The sequence below is a fragment of the Acipenser ruthenus genome, chromosome 24 (genome assembly GCF_902713425.1).
Source record: "Acipenser ruthenus chromosome 24, fAciRut3.2 maternal haplotype, whole genome shotgun sequence".
In the NCBI taxonomy this organism is placed as follows: Eukaryota; Metazoa; Chordata; class Actinopteri; order Acipenseriformes; family Acipenseridae; genus Acipenser; species Acipenser ruthenus.
The window spans coordinates 4,183,559-4,200,427 of NC_081212.1; the positions used below are offsets into that span (position 1 = coordinate 4,183,559).

Sequence of the window (16,869 nt, forward strand, 5' to 3'; positions counted from 1 at the left end):
TATTGACACATGGAGTCAGTAAAGATGTCATATATGGTGTTTGAATAGCTTAAACGAATGTGCAATAAGAGACAGAGACATCATATTAGCACGGGCACCACCATTCTGGGGTGCTAGGTCATGGACTTATGGCAAAATCAACGGGAACACAATCCCAAGGAAAAGGTTTTATTATGATATACAGCCAAAGGTTAGCTTAGGGAGTGAAACATTTAGAGGGGAATTGAACAGGGCGGAAGAAACTATAACGAACAGATTGAGAATTGGACATAAGGGATTGAGTCAGCATCTTTTTAGAATAGGGGAACATGCAGATGGATTATGTGGGGATTGTCAAAGGCTGGAAACTGTACAACATTATATTTAGGAATGTAATAAATTCAAACAACAAAGAGAGGTGTTAATAAAACAGCTGAATGCATTAGAGGCTGATACTAAATTAATACATAGCGTATTGAAGGAGGAGAAAGGAAAACATAATACAATATATTCAGACTACTGGAAACTGGGGATGTATCTAGAGATGCTATTAGAAGGGTGTTCATCGCCAAATTCCTTTAAAAAGAATGTAGTACAGTTTTACATTGGCCAGTCTTTCTGCACCAGGTAGAGCTTGTCCTGTTTTTCTGAATCTATGCCATTCTTTTTATTACAATTTACAAGTTAAATACAGTCAGTTATAACCGTAACAGTAACAAGGCTCCGGGTCTGTGTTACCCTGCTATTCATGGCCTCACCTGTAGAGTCAAACAAACAAAGTAACTCCGGTTGACTCGCAGTCAAATGCTGCGACTGTTCTTTTAGGAGTCTTTGAAAATACCATTTTGAAAGCTTGACTGTTTATTTTTCGTGATTTCAGCAATGGAGCCCTAGGAAAGGTTTGGTTAGTGGCTGGATTTATTTATTTTAAGTCAGACCGACTTCCTTGTGTGATCTGGATACTACCAGTCCGTGTTCTTTCAACACACCCTCCTCGCACAGCCGGCTTTGATACAACTTTACATCGGGGATTCGGCCTTTGTTTTTATCTCGTACCGTTTAAAGGTAAGAAAAGTAATTTATCTCCGTAAAATGCTACTTTTGCTATGCCTTAGAAAACATTAACTTTGTTGAAAATGCCATTTGTGTGTCTGTATAACAACATTACACCTGGAAAGTAATGGTAACCGCATTAAAATATAATACTGCAAACATACTTCTATCAATTGAAAAAGGACAATAACAAACACATTTAGAAATGTTGTAAACAAAATAGATTTGCTTCTGTTTTGGCAACAATGTACAGCTACCAGAACAGAATAACTTTAATGTACTGTAATGTAATAGAACACTGAACAGAGGACAATAATTTAACAGTAGATGTGTAATTGTCCTGATTTATTTTTATTCGAGGTTGCAAGTAAGACAGATTCCTGAAGCTGCGTTAAAAAACACATCTAATTTATGAAAGACGTTGAATACCCCCCAGCTGGTGAAGTTAATATATTGTATTGTAAACACTTTTAATGCCTTTTCTATTTTCACATTGGCACTAATCATTTGCTTTAATTGTTAAGCATTATTGTGTAGACATGTTACTGACTTAAGCGTTAAGCTAAATGGTACAATAAGACTACATCACAAATTTGGTGTTGTGTTATTTTGTGGTACGCTTTAAAAAGTGATTTTAGCTCAGAAAACAAGGAAACGCCCATCTGAACGTGGTACGATGTACTGGGTTTGGCCCTCAGTTATTTTTAATATATGTGTTTTCACAATTCAACAAATGTATCTGACTAACTCATGAGCAACACATTAGGTGCTAAAATTGTAAACTTGTACGATTTTGTGGGTGAACTACACTCCGTTTTGTTTGTAGTGATTTGTGCAGTAATCAGTCACAGCATTGACAGGGTATGCGTACCACATTCTGACGATGTACCACTTTCTGTCCGTACACCGTTAGTGAAAGCAGTGTCGCGAATAGGCTTTTAAATGTTAGGCTGCCTTATACATTTCTTAGTTCAAATGTGTTTGTCTTTACTGATCTGTTCTATAAAAAAAAAAAAAAAAAAAACTCCAAGAAAGTGCCTAAACCAATTGAAAAGCTCTATAACATTTTGTCATAGTTTGCCAGGGAGTAAATATCTTGAATTTCAAGTAGCCTTCCACACTAAACTCAAAAGCTAACAAAAAATATGAATAGCTATTTTCTTTTTATTTATTTTTTATTCTACAGGGCTTCGGTTTCTCACAGCCAAGATGTCGATTATGGGTTTAAAGAAGAAACAACCAAAGACTTTTAAAGTGAAAGTTGTCACCATGGACGCAGAGATGGAATTTAGCTGCGAGGTACATTTTTATTTATTTGTTTATTTATTCACTTTTTTTTTCATTTTGTTTCTCTTTCTGAAGAGCAAATTTATCCATGCATTCTCCAGTGAAAAAGGTATTTGAAAGTACCGATAGCAATAAGTAAACCGGTAAGTCTTCTTAAGAATTTGAAAACAAGAAGCTTGTATTTTTTGGGACACCTGTTTTCATTTAGAGGGCTGTATAAACAAACCCTTTAAGGAAACATGTGTCCAAGACGGTGTTCTTTAAAAATCCTCCTAATAATAAACACATGCACGGTATCCCTGTTTACAAAGAATGGCCTCAGAACACAGAAGAGAAACCTTTACTGTCCTTTTTTAACAGTCACAGTGAGGCACATGTCTGTACCCAGGTTTGTTTCAAGCAAGCCACGATTAATTTTATTCTGTGATGAGATAGACTTCAGCAAGAATCCTCAAGATAAAAGTGAAAAGGTTTTATTTGTGGACAGCTGACTGTATTTACATCACTGTGGTGTTTATTTGATCGACAAGTGCCTGTCCATCTCCTGCACATTGGTATTTTTTTTAAATTTTTATTATTGAGACTATGCAAACTACTGGTAGACCTTTTGAGATTATGATTTTAGATTAACCAATGTACCACTTGGTTAGCTGTCAGTGAATCAACGAACCAGGCCATTGAACGGATTTTAAATCATGGACTTTGACTTTTAAGTGTTATCCTTGCTGTATTCTTCTAAGTGTTATCTTTGCTGTATTATTATTATTATTATTATTATTTATTTCTTAGCAGACGCCCTTATCCAGGGCGACTTACAATTGTTACAAGATATCACATTATACATTACACAGATATCACATTATTTTTACATACAATTACCCATTTATACAGTTGGGTTTTTACTGGAGCAATCTAGGTAAAGTACCTTGCTCAAGGGTACAACAGCAGTGTCCTCCACTGGGGATTGAACCCACAACCCTCCGGTCAAGAGTCCAGAGCTCTAACCACTACTCCACACTGCTGCCCTATTCTTGTGTTTATCCTTGCTATATTCTTTTGACTCTAGTTTGTTAGACTTGATTGATTCATCTTTGGAGAGAAGTATTGACAGGTCTGGCTTGGGTCACACAATTCACAGTAATTCTTCTGTTGTCCACACAGCTCTGTTTATTTGCAATATCTTAACAGAACCGCACATCTGTTCCTCGTTTTTCACTGAAGATGCTTGGCCAGAGTTGTATTGCTCCTGGCAGGGCCCTGCTGTCTAATAAAGAGTTTAGTGTTAAAAGGAAGTCGGCCTCTGATTGATTAATGCTGGGAAACCTCTGCTGCACAGCACTATAGAGAACGTCTCTGGCTGAAGTCCAGAGAGTCCGACATCAAGTGACCCAAAAAAAAAAGTATTTATTCCAGTGATGCGTTACTTGATGCATTCAGAGAACCATTCAGAATAAAAGCACTGCAAATCATCATTGTTTATAAAAGCATTTTTTCAACAAATACATGTATTTTAACTTTAATGTACGGTGTAAATACAAGTCTCACATCTCCTGAACAGGATTGCAAAACTCTAAACCTAATGGCAAAAAATAAATCAAATTCACCTTTATGTACAGACTATATTTTCTTCTAACAACAGACTTTACATACATGTATCTTTCTGCTATAGCAAAGTGAATATTTTAGCATTGGTATTTTTTTCTATAAAGAATAAATATTAATGGGATACTCTGTGAATGTCTTTGGTCTATTACTTCAGAATTTGTTTCTCCATTTACACAATTGTTTTTCTGTGGAGTGATATAGTAATGAATTACACCCCAAGTTTTTCTTTAGATCCGTCTTGGCTCAGTGTCAAAGAGTATTTTCCGCAGCTATCTAGTTACATCACAGCTGTTCTGGCAAGAGGTTTACAAGCTTGCGTTCTTCAAATAAAAAATATCAAAAGCAAAGATGAAATAGTTCAGCCTAACTTTGCATTCCAAATAGAACGAATGCTTTTAGGTTACATTATGATCCCAGTAACGCCCCTTACAAAAACCAAAAGCTCTCCCCTCCCTAGGCATACATGCAATGTAGACAGGTATGTGTATATAGCAAAATAGTCCACAATGCAGAGGAGATTGCACATTTGTACATACAGATCACACAAAATGCCCCCTACCTTTTTATTTTAATGATCCTCAGTATTGTTGCTGTATTGCTGATATGTTTCTCTTTGCAGGTGAAATGGAAAGGGAAAGATCTGTTTGATCTGGTGTGCCGGACTGTAGGATTAAGGGAGACCTGGTTCTTCGGGCTGCGATACATAGTAAAGGATACTTATGCATGGCTCAAAATGGAGAAAAGGGTACATGCACAATTTTATTAAGCATTCCGCCATTTCACTGCCACAGAAAGGCTAAGCAACCACAAAGGGGGTCGTTATTTATTTGTTTTTCTCCCCCTTAGGTATTGGACCAAGAGGTTCCGAAAGAAGATCCAATCACATTTCACTTCCTGGCAAAGTTTTTCCCAGAGAAAGTGGAGGAGGAGCTAGTGCAGGAAATCACACAGCACCTCTTTTTCCTGCAGGTAGGAATTGTTTCCAGGAGACTGTTCCCTCTTCCCTAAAATCGTCCTCATTCTCAGCTCAAACCTGGTGCAAGTGGGTCTTACAATTATGTTCTAAATGTCTGTATTTTCAAATCTGTTTGTGCTGTCTTGTATGTCCCCTCAGTACTTCCCCAGACCTTGAATACCACACCCTTGTTAGGAACATGAAAAGCATGAAAATGAAAGTACTGCTCCAGGGAACATTTCAGTCTTGATTAACATTTTGATGGTAATTGCAATGGATTCAGACTCTCTACCATACTCTATTGATGACTACAGGCTTGTTGGGTAACCACAAATCAACCTGAATCTATAGCATTTAATGTCTGCACAGATAAACCTGCAAAATGAATGCTCGATATGGTACTCCTTAGGTTAATCCTTAATAACATTAATAGTATCAAAGAAGCAGTACGTATTTCACAGGTAAAATAAATTGTTCAATAGCTTTAATGTCTAGAAATGTATTTGTTAGTTACTGCATGCTTCCGTGATTTAAAAACATGAGTAAGAGCCCATTATTATCCTTAGACAGGCTTTAAATCTCCCCAGCGACATTGACGTAATGGAGGTGCATGTACTTTGGCAACCTTTAGAGGTTATCGTGACTGTTTTGTCAATTTATTGAGAAAGAAAACAATGTTTCTGCTGCAAAGCCTTCATCAGGGGGAGGGAGATGTATGTTGCTTATCTATTTTGTTCCACAAAATCACTTCTTGGAAGCCAGTGGCACGTGCCTTAAGGATACTAACCAGTTATGATAGAAAAGTCTAAATGAGGTCACTGCTCCTACTTTTAAACAAATATTCATGGGTGCGTGTTCTTTACTCCAATCACATGTCTAACACAAAACGAGTACTTATTGTTGTGTGAGTCTTAAGACTTTCAAGTTGTTGATTCAATCTTTAATGAATGCGTCATAGTTTGGAAATGCACAAGTATAGTAAACCTGTTGTTGTTTTATAATCTGCGTGGCTTATAGCAGCAGATGTGGAATTCATGCATATCGAGGCTACACGTCAAGTCTAAACAATTATATACAAATAAAAAAGGATACAAATAAAAATTATTAATTGCAGGCTTGAAGCCTGGTTAGCTCGCCTGGGGTTTGGTTATGATGGAACTTGCTGGGCTCTGGTAGTGTCAGCTAATGAGAAGTTCAAACAAATATCCACTGTGTTGTTGGTGTGGGATTCATTCTCAGGAAACTGTCTGTGTCTTATCTGTTGTAGCTTAGTGATGTATCTCATTGTTGAAAACAGTTGATACGTTGAAAATGAACTTATCTACTGTATATGGTTTTGTTTTGTAGGTGAAGAAGCAGATACTGGATGAAGAAATCTACTGCTCCCCTGAAGCCTGTGTGCTTTTGGCATCCTACGCTGTTCAAGCAAAGGTTTGTCTCTTCACAAATCATTTATGCAGACTTTGAGTATACAGACTATTAGAATATTCAGGCTCACAGAAAAATGACAGTATTGTTTGCAGAAATTGGTAATGTTCTGATAATAATGTATACAATTCTTTATGATGGCACTGTTCTATAACCAGAAGTGATTATCTGAAGTTGCAAAACGATTTGAATTGCATTTTTCTAAATCAGTTTCTATCTTCCTTACTCATCAGTGTTGTTCCAATATTTAAAAGGCAAATTATACTTTGGTAACTTATTATTTTTTTTATTGATTCTGTTTCAGTATGGAGATTATGACCCAAATTTTCATAAACTAGGATTTCTGGCACAAGATGAGCTTTTGCCCAAAAGAGTAAGTAAGCAAAACACATGATTTACTGAATATCCTGTTGTGTAATGTAACTCTGTGTGTCAAACGTATTTTGCCAAGTGTTGGTTGTGAATATTCTAGTATTTTATTCTGGTGGTATCTAAGAATCACTGGACTTTATATAGAAGTATATTTAAGTTTTATATACAGGGTTGGGCTGTTTTTCTTGATAAATTGGCCCCACCTTGCTTATTGGAAGGCACTGTCTTGTGCAGCAGTGTGGAGTAGTGGTTAGGGCTCTGGACTCTTGACCGGAGGGTCGTGGGTTCAATCCCCAGTGGGGACACTGCTGTTGTACCCTTGAGCAAGGTACTTTACCTAGATTGCTCCAGTTAAAACCCAACTGTATGAATGGGTAATTGTATGTAAAAATAATGTGATATCTTGTAACAATTGTAAGTCGCCCTGGATAAGGGCGTCAGCTAAGAAATAAATAATAATAATAATAATAATTTTGTGTAGGTTCTAATGCAGTATCAGATGACAGCGGACATGTGGGAAGAAAAAATAACTGCTTGGTATGCTGAACACAGAGGCATTGCAAGGTAACCCTAAATGTCATTGTACTTTGATTAGTCTGCTTTTGTCGGCCCAGGTACACCATGCTATTAACGAGTTTTATTAGAATGTAGTTCTACCACAAATAAGAAATATCTTTCAAGCTCCTAAATCAAATGTTTATTTGTCATTAGGTATCTTGCTATTAACATTTTGAGTAATTGAGAAAATGCCATTGTAACCTTGGATTTAGCTCAAATGGCACAAGTTAAATTGAAGTTTGACTGTAAATGTCTTTCGGTTTGATGGATTTCATACTGTGCAAGGGTAGTTTGTTGTTTGTTGGAGTCAAGGGAAAATTGTTGGCATGGGTTCAATTGGGTCAGACTTAACTGGGAAAAGGAGTAATAGCATTCTTTATTTTTTTGTTTAAGGGATGAAGCTGAAATGGACTATTTAAAGATTGCACAAGATCTTGAAATGTATGGAGTCAGTTACTTTTCCATTACAGTAAGTCTCCTTCTTCAGCTTGTATAAACATACAGATGAATGCCAGTGACTTTCCAGAATGTTCTGGGTGCCGCACAATTAAATCATAAAATGACTTGCTCTGGGAGACTAATGTTTCATCCTTGTGTTTTGTTTTTTGTGTGTTTCGTTTTTCGACCACCACAGCAAAATAAAAAGGACACCGAGCTGCTGCTTGGAGTTGATGCCCAAGGGCTCCACATTTACAGTCCCAACAACAAACTGAGCCCCAACAAATCATTTCCATGGAGTGGAATTAGAAACATTTCCTACAGCGAGAAAGAGGTAGGAGGCGTGCGCGTTTGAGCGCCATGTAATGGAATTATTATTAATATAGGGTTTATTATACCTGGGGCCATATTCAGTATACTCCATCTTGTACCAGTGCAATAGCAATGTGATTAATGCAGTGACTGCCACGTTTACACATGCACATTTTACCTGATTTGTTCAGTAAGTAGTAGCCCACAGCTGACTTTCTTTTTTTTGTAATTGCAGTTCACGATAAAACCATTAGACAAGAAGAAGGAGGTTTTCAAGTTCTACTCATCGCAGCTCAGAGTAAATAAATTGGTAGGTATGGCAGTGCATCCTAAAGAGAAACACTGACATTCTCCAGTAAAATATTATTTGGATCAAAGGTAAACCATAACAACTTAAAGGGGAGTAATGACGGAAAGATCCTGCGTGGCTCATGAAGAGGATAACTTATTATTGAAAGCGGGTAGTAATTCTTAACAAACGTCTGCATGATTCTTGCTTGTAGATTCTGCAGCTGTGTATTGGTAACCATGACCTCTTCATGAGGAGGAGAAAGGTGGACTGCATTGAGGTTCAGCAGATGAAGGCTCAGGCTAGAGAGGAGAAGGCGAGAAAGAAGGTGGGTTTGTTGTCCATTTACCTGCAAAATTAGCAAAGAGAAACAGTAAGGGGTTAGGGGTTGGGAATGAGTTATGAGTCTGCAGCCATTGTGCACATCAAGCTCTGAACAGTACTCTCAGAAATATCTGGGTCAAAACTTTGAAAATAGCTGGAAAAACTAAATGGAAAATGTACTGTTGTTTTTTTTTTTTGCTCATGAAATCTAAAGGAAAGGAAATTGATGATATCAGCATTTCATGTAATAGCTTGTCACTGGAATTGAATGGAGTTGTATGTCATTGTGTATTTGACATACAACCCAATTTCATTCAGGTGACAGTTATGTAAGAAAGCCATCAAAAGTTGACCCAACTAGTAAAGCTAGAAGAAAGCAAGGGTGGAGGGTAGAGTTTGGCACCTTTTCCACAGACCAAACCTGGACATATTTCTCAGTAAGCCTAGGTCTATCAAAACTGCAATATACTGTAATACAGTTTTTTTAAAATGTCCGATTTGTGTTTAGGCTCAGCTCACCGCTACCACCCCTGCGCTGACTTAAGAGTGGCGAAGACGAACACACGCTGTCCTCCAAAGCGTGTGCCGTCAGCCGACCGCTTCTTTTCACTCTGCAGGCCCGCCATGAAGCCAGCCCAGAGCTACAGCGTCGGAGGACAACGCAGCTCTGGGCAGCTTACAGGCAAGCCCGCAGGTGTTGCTGGTACGCGGTGAGCCTAGGACATCCGGCCCATTGTCATGTTACTCACTTACAACTACAGTGGGGGGCAAAATTTGCCATGACACCGCCATAGTCAATTTTCAAGTTCAGGATCCTCAGACCTAAAATCCCCTGAGTCCTGAATCACACATCAGCTCAGTACTGTATTGGATTGTTTACATCACGTGGATATGTTCGCTGTCCCCAGCATTTCAACAAAGTAGAATGTATAGATCAGTACTAAACAGTACATTTCTAATAATGTGGAAATCATTTAAACAACTAATGTATATAAAAGAATATTTTAAAGGAAGGTTGGTGTTTCTTATATGTTTCACTTAAACCCAGACTTTAGGGCATTCAGGCTTGTTAATTCCTGCCACCTGGACACAGATGCCAATTCCCGGACTGTTCGGGTCAAACCCGGACAGGTGGCAACACTAGTGGAGAGTAATAATTAGCTCTGCCGAATCTGTTCATGTTTGAATGGAAATAATGCATTGTCCAATAGCAAATATGAATGTGTGAAAAAACAGCAGGTGTGTTTCCACTTTTCTTCAACAAGATGGAGCGTCAGATCCTGGCACGGGAGAAACAGTTGAGAGAAGAGGCTGAGAGAGCGAACGAAGAGATGGAGAGACGGCTCTTTCAGCTGCAGGACGAGTCTCGTATAGCCAACGAGGCGCGGGTAGGTTTCCTGCTTCACGTTGTTTCATGGTAACACTTTACAGAGTGTAACAGGTCTGTTGAAGTCTCTGATCTGCAGTAGGGTTGTGATTTATTATTAATTTTAGACGTGATTATTTATTGTATTATTATTAGTAATCGGATTATCTGTGAGAATCATGTTTCTGACGGTCCTCTATTCTAAAGCTAAAAAGGATCCGCACCACTGAGGTGTTGTTTTTCCCCCTGTAGACAACTGATTTGTCCATAAACCGATAATGGGGGCGGGGCATCTCATAATTACTTTAATTCAGCCCCCCCCCCCCCCCCCCTTTATTGGGAGGGAACAGTGGTGTGGTTTCATTTAAAAAAGCCAACAAGCAAAAACAGACCAATGAAATTTAGCGATGGGTGCCCATGACTTGCCCGTTACAAGGTTGACCATGCCAGGATGGGAGGCACTGTCAGTAACGGCTGTTTCTGTAGCTCCGCTCCGAGGAGACGGCAGACCTGCTGGCAGAGAAGGCGCAGATCGCAGAGGAGGAGGCCAAGCTGCTGGCTCACAAAGCGGCCGAGGCGGAGCAGGAGATGCAGCGGCTGGAGGTGACGGCCCTGAAGACCAAGGAGGAGAGGCGCCTCATGGAGCAGAAGATGAGAGAGGCAGAGCTGCTTGCAGTGAAGCTTGTGGAGGAGTCCGAGAGAAGGTACATTACACTGACTACAGCTGCTTTCAGAAATGCAGTACCAGGAATTTTTTTTGTGGCTCATGTTGCTCTTTTGTGATTCAACCATTGTGATGCAACAGTCAACATTTATTTATTAACAGTCAAGATTTATTTATTGGCATGACTTTTATTTTGCGGGCCTCAATTTAGCATTCTTTAAGCTATTAATCGTGCCGATGCCTTATTTGGAGACTCATATATAATATGACTAGCATGTTTTCAGTTAAGTTCATACAATTTATTTATTTTTTTGCTTTTGAATAGTAAGTAATAGTAATGTGTTCTCAATGCATTGATTATTGTTGATCATTTCCTATCTGATATTCAGTTAGGAAATTGGTTGCTGATCTAATGTCTGCTGTGGCCATTTATGACAATTTTGTGAAAATGTATTGCCTAGTTTACAGTCTTAAAATCAAACAATCTAACTCTGAAGTTATGTTTTCATCTTTTTAAAAAAAAAAAATTATTAATAAATTAACTTAAAAACAACCCTACACTCTGTTTCCACATTTTTTTCAGGTCAAAAGAGTCAGATAATTTAAAGCAAGACCTGAGTGAGGCTAAAGATGCAGAACGCAGAGCCAAACAGAAGCTGCTGGAGATAACTAAATCCACCTATCCTGTATGTATCCCCTGTCCTGTTTGCAATACAGTTAAACTGCTGTAACCAGTCCTCTCATGTTTGCAGTACATTTTTATTTAAATTCCAGAATGAAAAGTTATTTCTCCTTAAAAATTTAGTTTTATTTTCAATCAGATATTTTTAAGCAAATGCTTGTTAGAGGCAAGTGGAAACTTCAGTACTTGCATTTGAATTGTCTGTGCAGCTTAGTCTAAGTGTTCGCCTTGTTCTCACTGCAGCTAATTGCAGCCTACAATTGCCACCCTCTGCCCCTTGATGGTGAAGACCTGAACCTGGAAAGTGGAACCGTCAAGATAGACTTCAAGGACACAGACATGAAGAGGCTGTCGATGGAAATTGAGCGAGAAAGGTACTTGGACAGTCACCAGGGAGGCTGCTTTTATTAGGCTGAGAGAATTAAGGAAAACAAACTAGGCACGTAAAGTGAAGAGTACAGGCATCAAAGGTGTACTTGTAAATATTGGCTGTCTCTCTATTTCTTTTCAGGTGTGAAATGCCTTTAAGCAAATGGAAATAAATTTATTGGAAACAAGTTGATTTTGATGTGGGGGGCAGATGTTTAACAGAGAACATGCTAATTGACAAAATACGTGATATTGCCTATAATGCCTGACTTCTGGGACGCCCTATAAATTAAGACTTAAATACATTTTCTGTTAGCTGGTGGCAAAATGGGTGGAAGCAATCTGTGTAACGGACTGAAACAGGGGAATTGACTACTGTGCTGAGCAAACATCCCATCTGAACAGAACGTGTGTTTAATAAAGGTGATTTTTAAAATAACTACATGATGTTTTCTCTGCTGCAGACTGGAGTACGTGGAGAAGAGTAAAAACCTCCAGGATCAGTTGAAGGAGCTGAAGACGGAAATCGAATCCCTGAAACTTGAGGAGCAGCAGGCAGGGATGTTCCCTCACCGCGGAGAGGCCAGGGCTTACCCCCCACTCAGTAACGTAAGTGCTGGGGCTGAGCCGGAGCGCTGACCCACCCCCTTTGTCAAAAAGATTCATTCTGATTGCTTCTGAAGCTTGTTTGCTGGGACATTGCAGACCCAAGAACACACTCAGTGAAATAATAATTTGGTTGCTGCTTGGATTTTACACTGGCATAAAAAATGGATTTAGCTCTTTTACTATGCTGTTTATTCTAGTGCTGGACAAAGCTCAGAGAAAGTAGAAAAACATTTGTCTGTACAGTAGAATGTGTGCTATTTATACCAGTCCTCATTTATGCATTGGTTTGCTTTGCATGATGTCTTGTTGATACAGTTATGTATACATTCTCTTACCTGAATGAATATGAACATGGTCATTTTTGCCACTGATTACATTTCAGGCAGTGTTTGTTCGAATTTACAAAGTTATACCATTACTAATCTTTTCAATACAATCATATTTCTTTAAATATGTATATCTACATTGTTTAGTATTTGCCTACAAAGTTCTCAATTTTACCTGTATGTAGATCTTTATACAGGATGCTAAATATGTTCTGAAAATGACGGCAACAAAATTAATCACTGCAGCTTTTTATGCTAAAATCTAGTTTTGCTTTGACCCCCCCCCCCCCCCTCATTTTGTTGATGCTGATTTAAACACATACAAATGTTAATGATTTGATTCCTTTTGTTGTGTAAGGTATGTAATCATTGTGTACCGATTGTGTTGCTTTGACTGTAGGTCGGGCACTATGATTCAGAAGTTATCTACATTTGAAAACCCCAGGGGAGATTATGGAAAAAATCATACCGAGGTGAAAAGCCATGCTCTGTTCAGCGCTGCAACAACCATTGTCTGCTGCAAGAATGAGCTCCCATGCAACCTGTTCCAAATATGAGCTGCTGGTTTAAGCAGCATGGTGGTGAATGCACTGCAGCCTGCTCCAGTCAGTCACTGATTTCTTTAAGAAGTTTTTTTGATTACTTTACATTTAACAATACTTTAAGCGCAGCACAGAAACCAGGGCCAGTGGACACAGTTGGTAAGAATTAAATCAGAGGTGAGGGTTTGGAATGGGTAACCTATCCATGTTGTGGATTCCGACCCCACATGATAAAGTTTGAGATCAACCAGCTACTATGGCCTTCTGTCATTTGTACATTTTCTTCTGTTCTAGTACCGTGGTATGGTAAAAAAAAAAAAGAAGTTAAATTTGATAAATGTGTTTTTTTTTCTTTTTAGAACAGATATTAATCAGGTTCTCTTAATAGTAATAATTTTTTTAGTGACCTTTTATATAGTATGCACACTTTTTATTAAGAACTTTCTGAGGGTATTATTTATTTTGGCTGCTTTTAAAATTGAACTGATAAAAGCTAGGACGGCTATACTATTGCAAGATTGAAAAGGTACTTCGTGTCCACTTTATTTTGTTAATGCGTTTTAGCAGTTACTTTAGCTTGGTTTATTTCAAAGGAACAACCCTTGAAGCCAGGTCCTGTCAATATACATCAGGATGGAAAATGTGTCTTGGTGCCCATTCGCAGGCTGTGGCGTATTAACTGCTTTCAAGCAATCTGAAGTGACTGCTGCAGCAGTAAATCCATGCTATCCTTGGACTAAAGCCTGGTTTTGCTTGCATCTGTGGTGTTAGCAATAGTCAAGGGATGTGCTTGCAGCAAAGCTCTAACCTTTGTTTCCCTTCCTTCCTGCTGGTTTCTGTGCAATGCTCCCGCTTGTATTGACAGATTTAGCTGCTGCATTTTCCAGAGCACGTCTATAAAAGATAACCTGCTGCTGGGGGCGGGCTGCTTATAGGCTTTCCGTTCAGTTGCTTTCCCTTGTATCATACTTTCCAAATCCAAGTTTTTAAACTGGGCTGTCATGCTAAATGACATCAAAGTACCATAATAAGACAGATGGAATAAAGATACAGAGAAACAGTCTCACGATTTTGGTTGACCAGTACGATTGGCTGTAAGAACATCTGTTGCCTTAATATACAGGGTTGGAGATGTTATGTCGGTATGTTAAAATTACACTTCCTCTATCACAATGCATAGAAAAATAACAACAAACTGCTACTCCCAACTGGATCAGAACTACATTGTAAATCATTCATTTGCTACCTGTCTGTAAGTAGAAGCATAATACCTACTGTATATTTCTGGATTGCTTGAATCATTTTATTTTAGAAGTCACATTAGGTATACCGTGTGTGTGGAAAGAAGCAGTCAGTAGTGTTTTTGTTTACATGGTGGTAGTTAATATTTTCTCTTCTCTCTTTCAGCGCAATTCTTCTCTTATGACTCAGATGGCCTTCCTGGAGGAGGTCTAATGATAACGACTTACTGCAGATTAGTAAGACTAAAGGAACACGCTGTATCATGATATTATCTGGAGAATGTCAAATGCAGTAAAGTATACCGTAAGGATCCATTTGTACACATGAAAGGTCTGATAATACATGTATTTTAATAGCCTTTGCAGGCCCAGTGACCCCAGCTAGACTTGGGTTCGGACACAGCTGGAGTTTGCCCCTCTTTGTGAAGTTCTTTTCCAGTAAGGGTGCAGACTATAGACAACAACGGGAACATTGCACTGGCAAATGGGCTGGTGTGAATAACCGTTCAAACCCACCGTTAAAAAACTGACACGGTTCAGATTTGTTTTGGTGTGAACTGTAACAGAAAATGTTAACCGTTAAAAAAATGAATTTGATGTTCTGTTCATGCAAACCGTTTCAAAATGCCATTCATCTGCTAACTGCACATAACCGTTTGAAGACACGTTGCAGAATACACTCCTGCCTTGTAATTTGTCTAGTGCCATTATGATTTGAACTACTGTGACCTCCTAAACTAACCAGGGAAGTGCATTACTTAGGTAAATAGGTAGTCAGATCAAATTATCCGTTTAACATCTACAGCAATAGTTTATTGAATTTATAATGCTGGTTTCATGAGTATTGCATACAATACTCCCATATTTCTCTATTGTTCTAATAGTGCCTGTTCATTTATATGCATAATTGTTCAAACACAAAATATGTTTCCAAGTTTGTAATTAATTCTAGTAGCAAATATTTTCCATTTTATCATTTACTTTGACATTATTTGAGTTAAAACACTACAATACTATTTTCAATACACTATTTTTTAAACACATTTCATTACATTTAGGATTGATACAATATGAAATACCATTTTTTATATGTAGTTATTAAATTATTTTCAATACTTCATGATTTTAAGTAAGTTTTTAAAAACATAATTTTTTACTATTTTAAAGGATTATCGATTTGCCTTTGTGTGACCAAATTAAGTGCTGTTTCTGGCCTTTGTGTATGTATGTTATACATCAGTACCATAGTCTATTTAAACTTTGCTATTAAATTGGTGCTTACATCTTTCCAATCAGCATTTCCCAAAGTAGTTCTTTAATGGCTACTATAATCTACTAAATAAAAACAAATCCCAAAAATACCTTCATAATTCAGTCTATGCTGTAGCCTAAGGAAGCTTATTCTTAGACAGTATGTACATCTGTACTGAAAATTAATTATTACCACATTAAACACTCAGTTTGTGTACTATGCTGCTTGATCCAGCTCATTCATTGTTGATGGAGGGAAATTCGTTTTTTCATTAACACTCAAGCTTACAAGTCTAACAGTAGGCTGAGGGCCAACAGATCTTTCCATTTGTGAATAGGACCAATTGCTGTCTCCAGAAATCTTGCAAAATAAAGTAATGGTAAAGAAATCACACGTTTTACTAGTTCAATTAGTGTGAAATGTGATGCTGTCCAATAACAAGACATTGTTACTGTTACATGACTGTAAAGATTAGATGCTATTTGCGGGCTGAAACTTTGCTCGTCCTACAGTAAGTATCTTTGGGGCGGGTTGTCCAAGATCAGGGCTATATCGGCATATGTGAAAAGGGCTTTCACAGCTTTTAATGCTTCAAAAAGATTGGATTTGTGTGTCACTGTGTTATGATACTGTTTTTACAAATGCGTGTGGAAACACATTGTATTTCTTCATACATACTGTACCTTTTTATGAGATTAAGATAAATATTCATGTTTTAATGAATGATCATCACACTACACCCATATAGGCATCTCGATATCCCTGCAGATTAATCAGCACAACATGCAGCACCTAAAATACTGCATGCATATTTTTCTTATTCTGTACAGCTTGACTGAGATAAATGCATATTTTCATGTTTATTTAGAAGCCTTTACAAAGTAGTTTGCTCATTTAAATCCACAGCAAACGAAACATTGCCTTAAAGATAATACAACTTATTCAGTAGTAAGATAACGACCATGACGACTATGCTTGTGCTAGCTAGTTGTTGGAGTATAAGTAAATATTTATTTAAAGGTGTTATTTCTTATTGTTTGAGGGTTGATGCGTATTATCTATGCTGTTTTGACTGGTTAATACCATCTTGTATCATACCTTGTTCTTGTGTTTTATTATTAAATAAAAAATGAGCCTCAAGGGAAAAGCACTGCCTTTGTGATTTTGTCAGATGCTGCAAAAACATTTTTTGGCACAAGTGAAACAGCAGTGTTTTCC

General features: G+C 37.9%; 1 protein-coding gene across 2 annotated transcripts; it reads left to right on the forward strand.

Annotated features, from left to right (window-relative positions):
• The first annotated feature begins 626 nt into the window (after positions 1-626).
• LOC117429505 (merlin-like) lies at positions 627-16,798 on the forward strand. 2 transcript variants are annotated; one of them, XM_034049041.3, is made up of 18 exons: positions 627-1,044; positions 2,219-2,331; positions 4,544-4,669; positions 4,771-4,893; positions 6,227-6,310; positions 6,612-6,680; positions 7,161-7,243; positions 7,631-7,706; positions 7,872-8,009; positions 8,223-8,297; positions 8,491-8,604; positions 9,866-9,988; positions 10,453-10,670; positions 11,214-11,316; positions 11,556-11,686; positions 12,146-12,290; positions 13,017-13,089; positions 14,566-16,798. In XM_034049041.3, the coding sequence occupies exons 2-17, from the start codon at positions 2,242-2,244 to the stop codon at positions 13,050-13,052; spliced, it is 1,734 nt and encodes a 577-aa protein (XP_033904932.1). In that variant the 5' UTR covers positions 627-1,044; positions 2,219-2,241; the 3' UTR covers positions 13,053-13,089; positions 14,566-16,798. The 2 variants fall into 2 exon arrangements, with proteins under 2 accessions (XP_033904932.1, XP_033904931.1); XM_034049040.3 differs by lacking the exon at positions 13,017-13,089 and having other exon boundaries at positions 628-1,044.
• Positions 16,799-16,869: the final 71 nt, after the last annotated feature.

Coding starts and splice junctions, on each gene's coding strand:
- LOC117429505 (XM_034049040.3), top strand. CDS start 2,242: ATGTCGATTATGGGTTTAAAGAAGAAACAACCAAAGACTTTTAAAGTG. Junction 7,707..7,871: donor TCAGTTACTTTTCCATTACA/GTAAGTCTCCTT, acceptor CGACCACCACAG/CAAAATAAAAAGGACACCGA. Junction 8,605..9,865: donor AGGAGAAGGCGAGAAAGAAG/GTGGGTTTGTTG, acceptor TTCTTCAACAAG/ATGGAGCGTCAGATCCTGGC.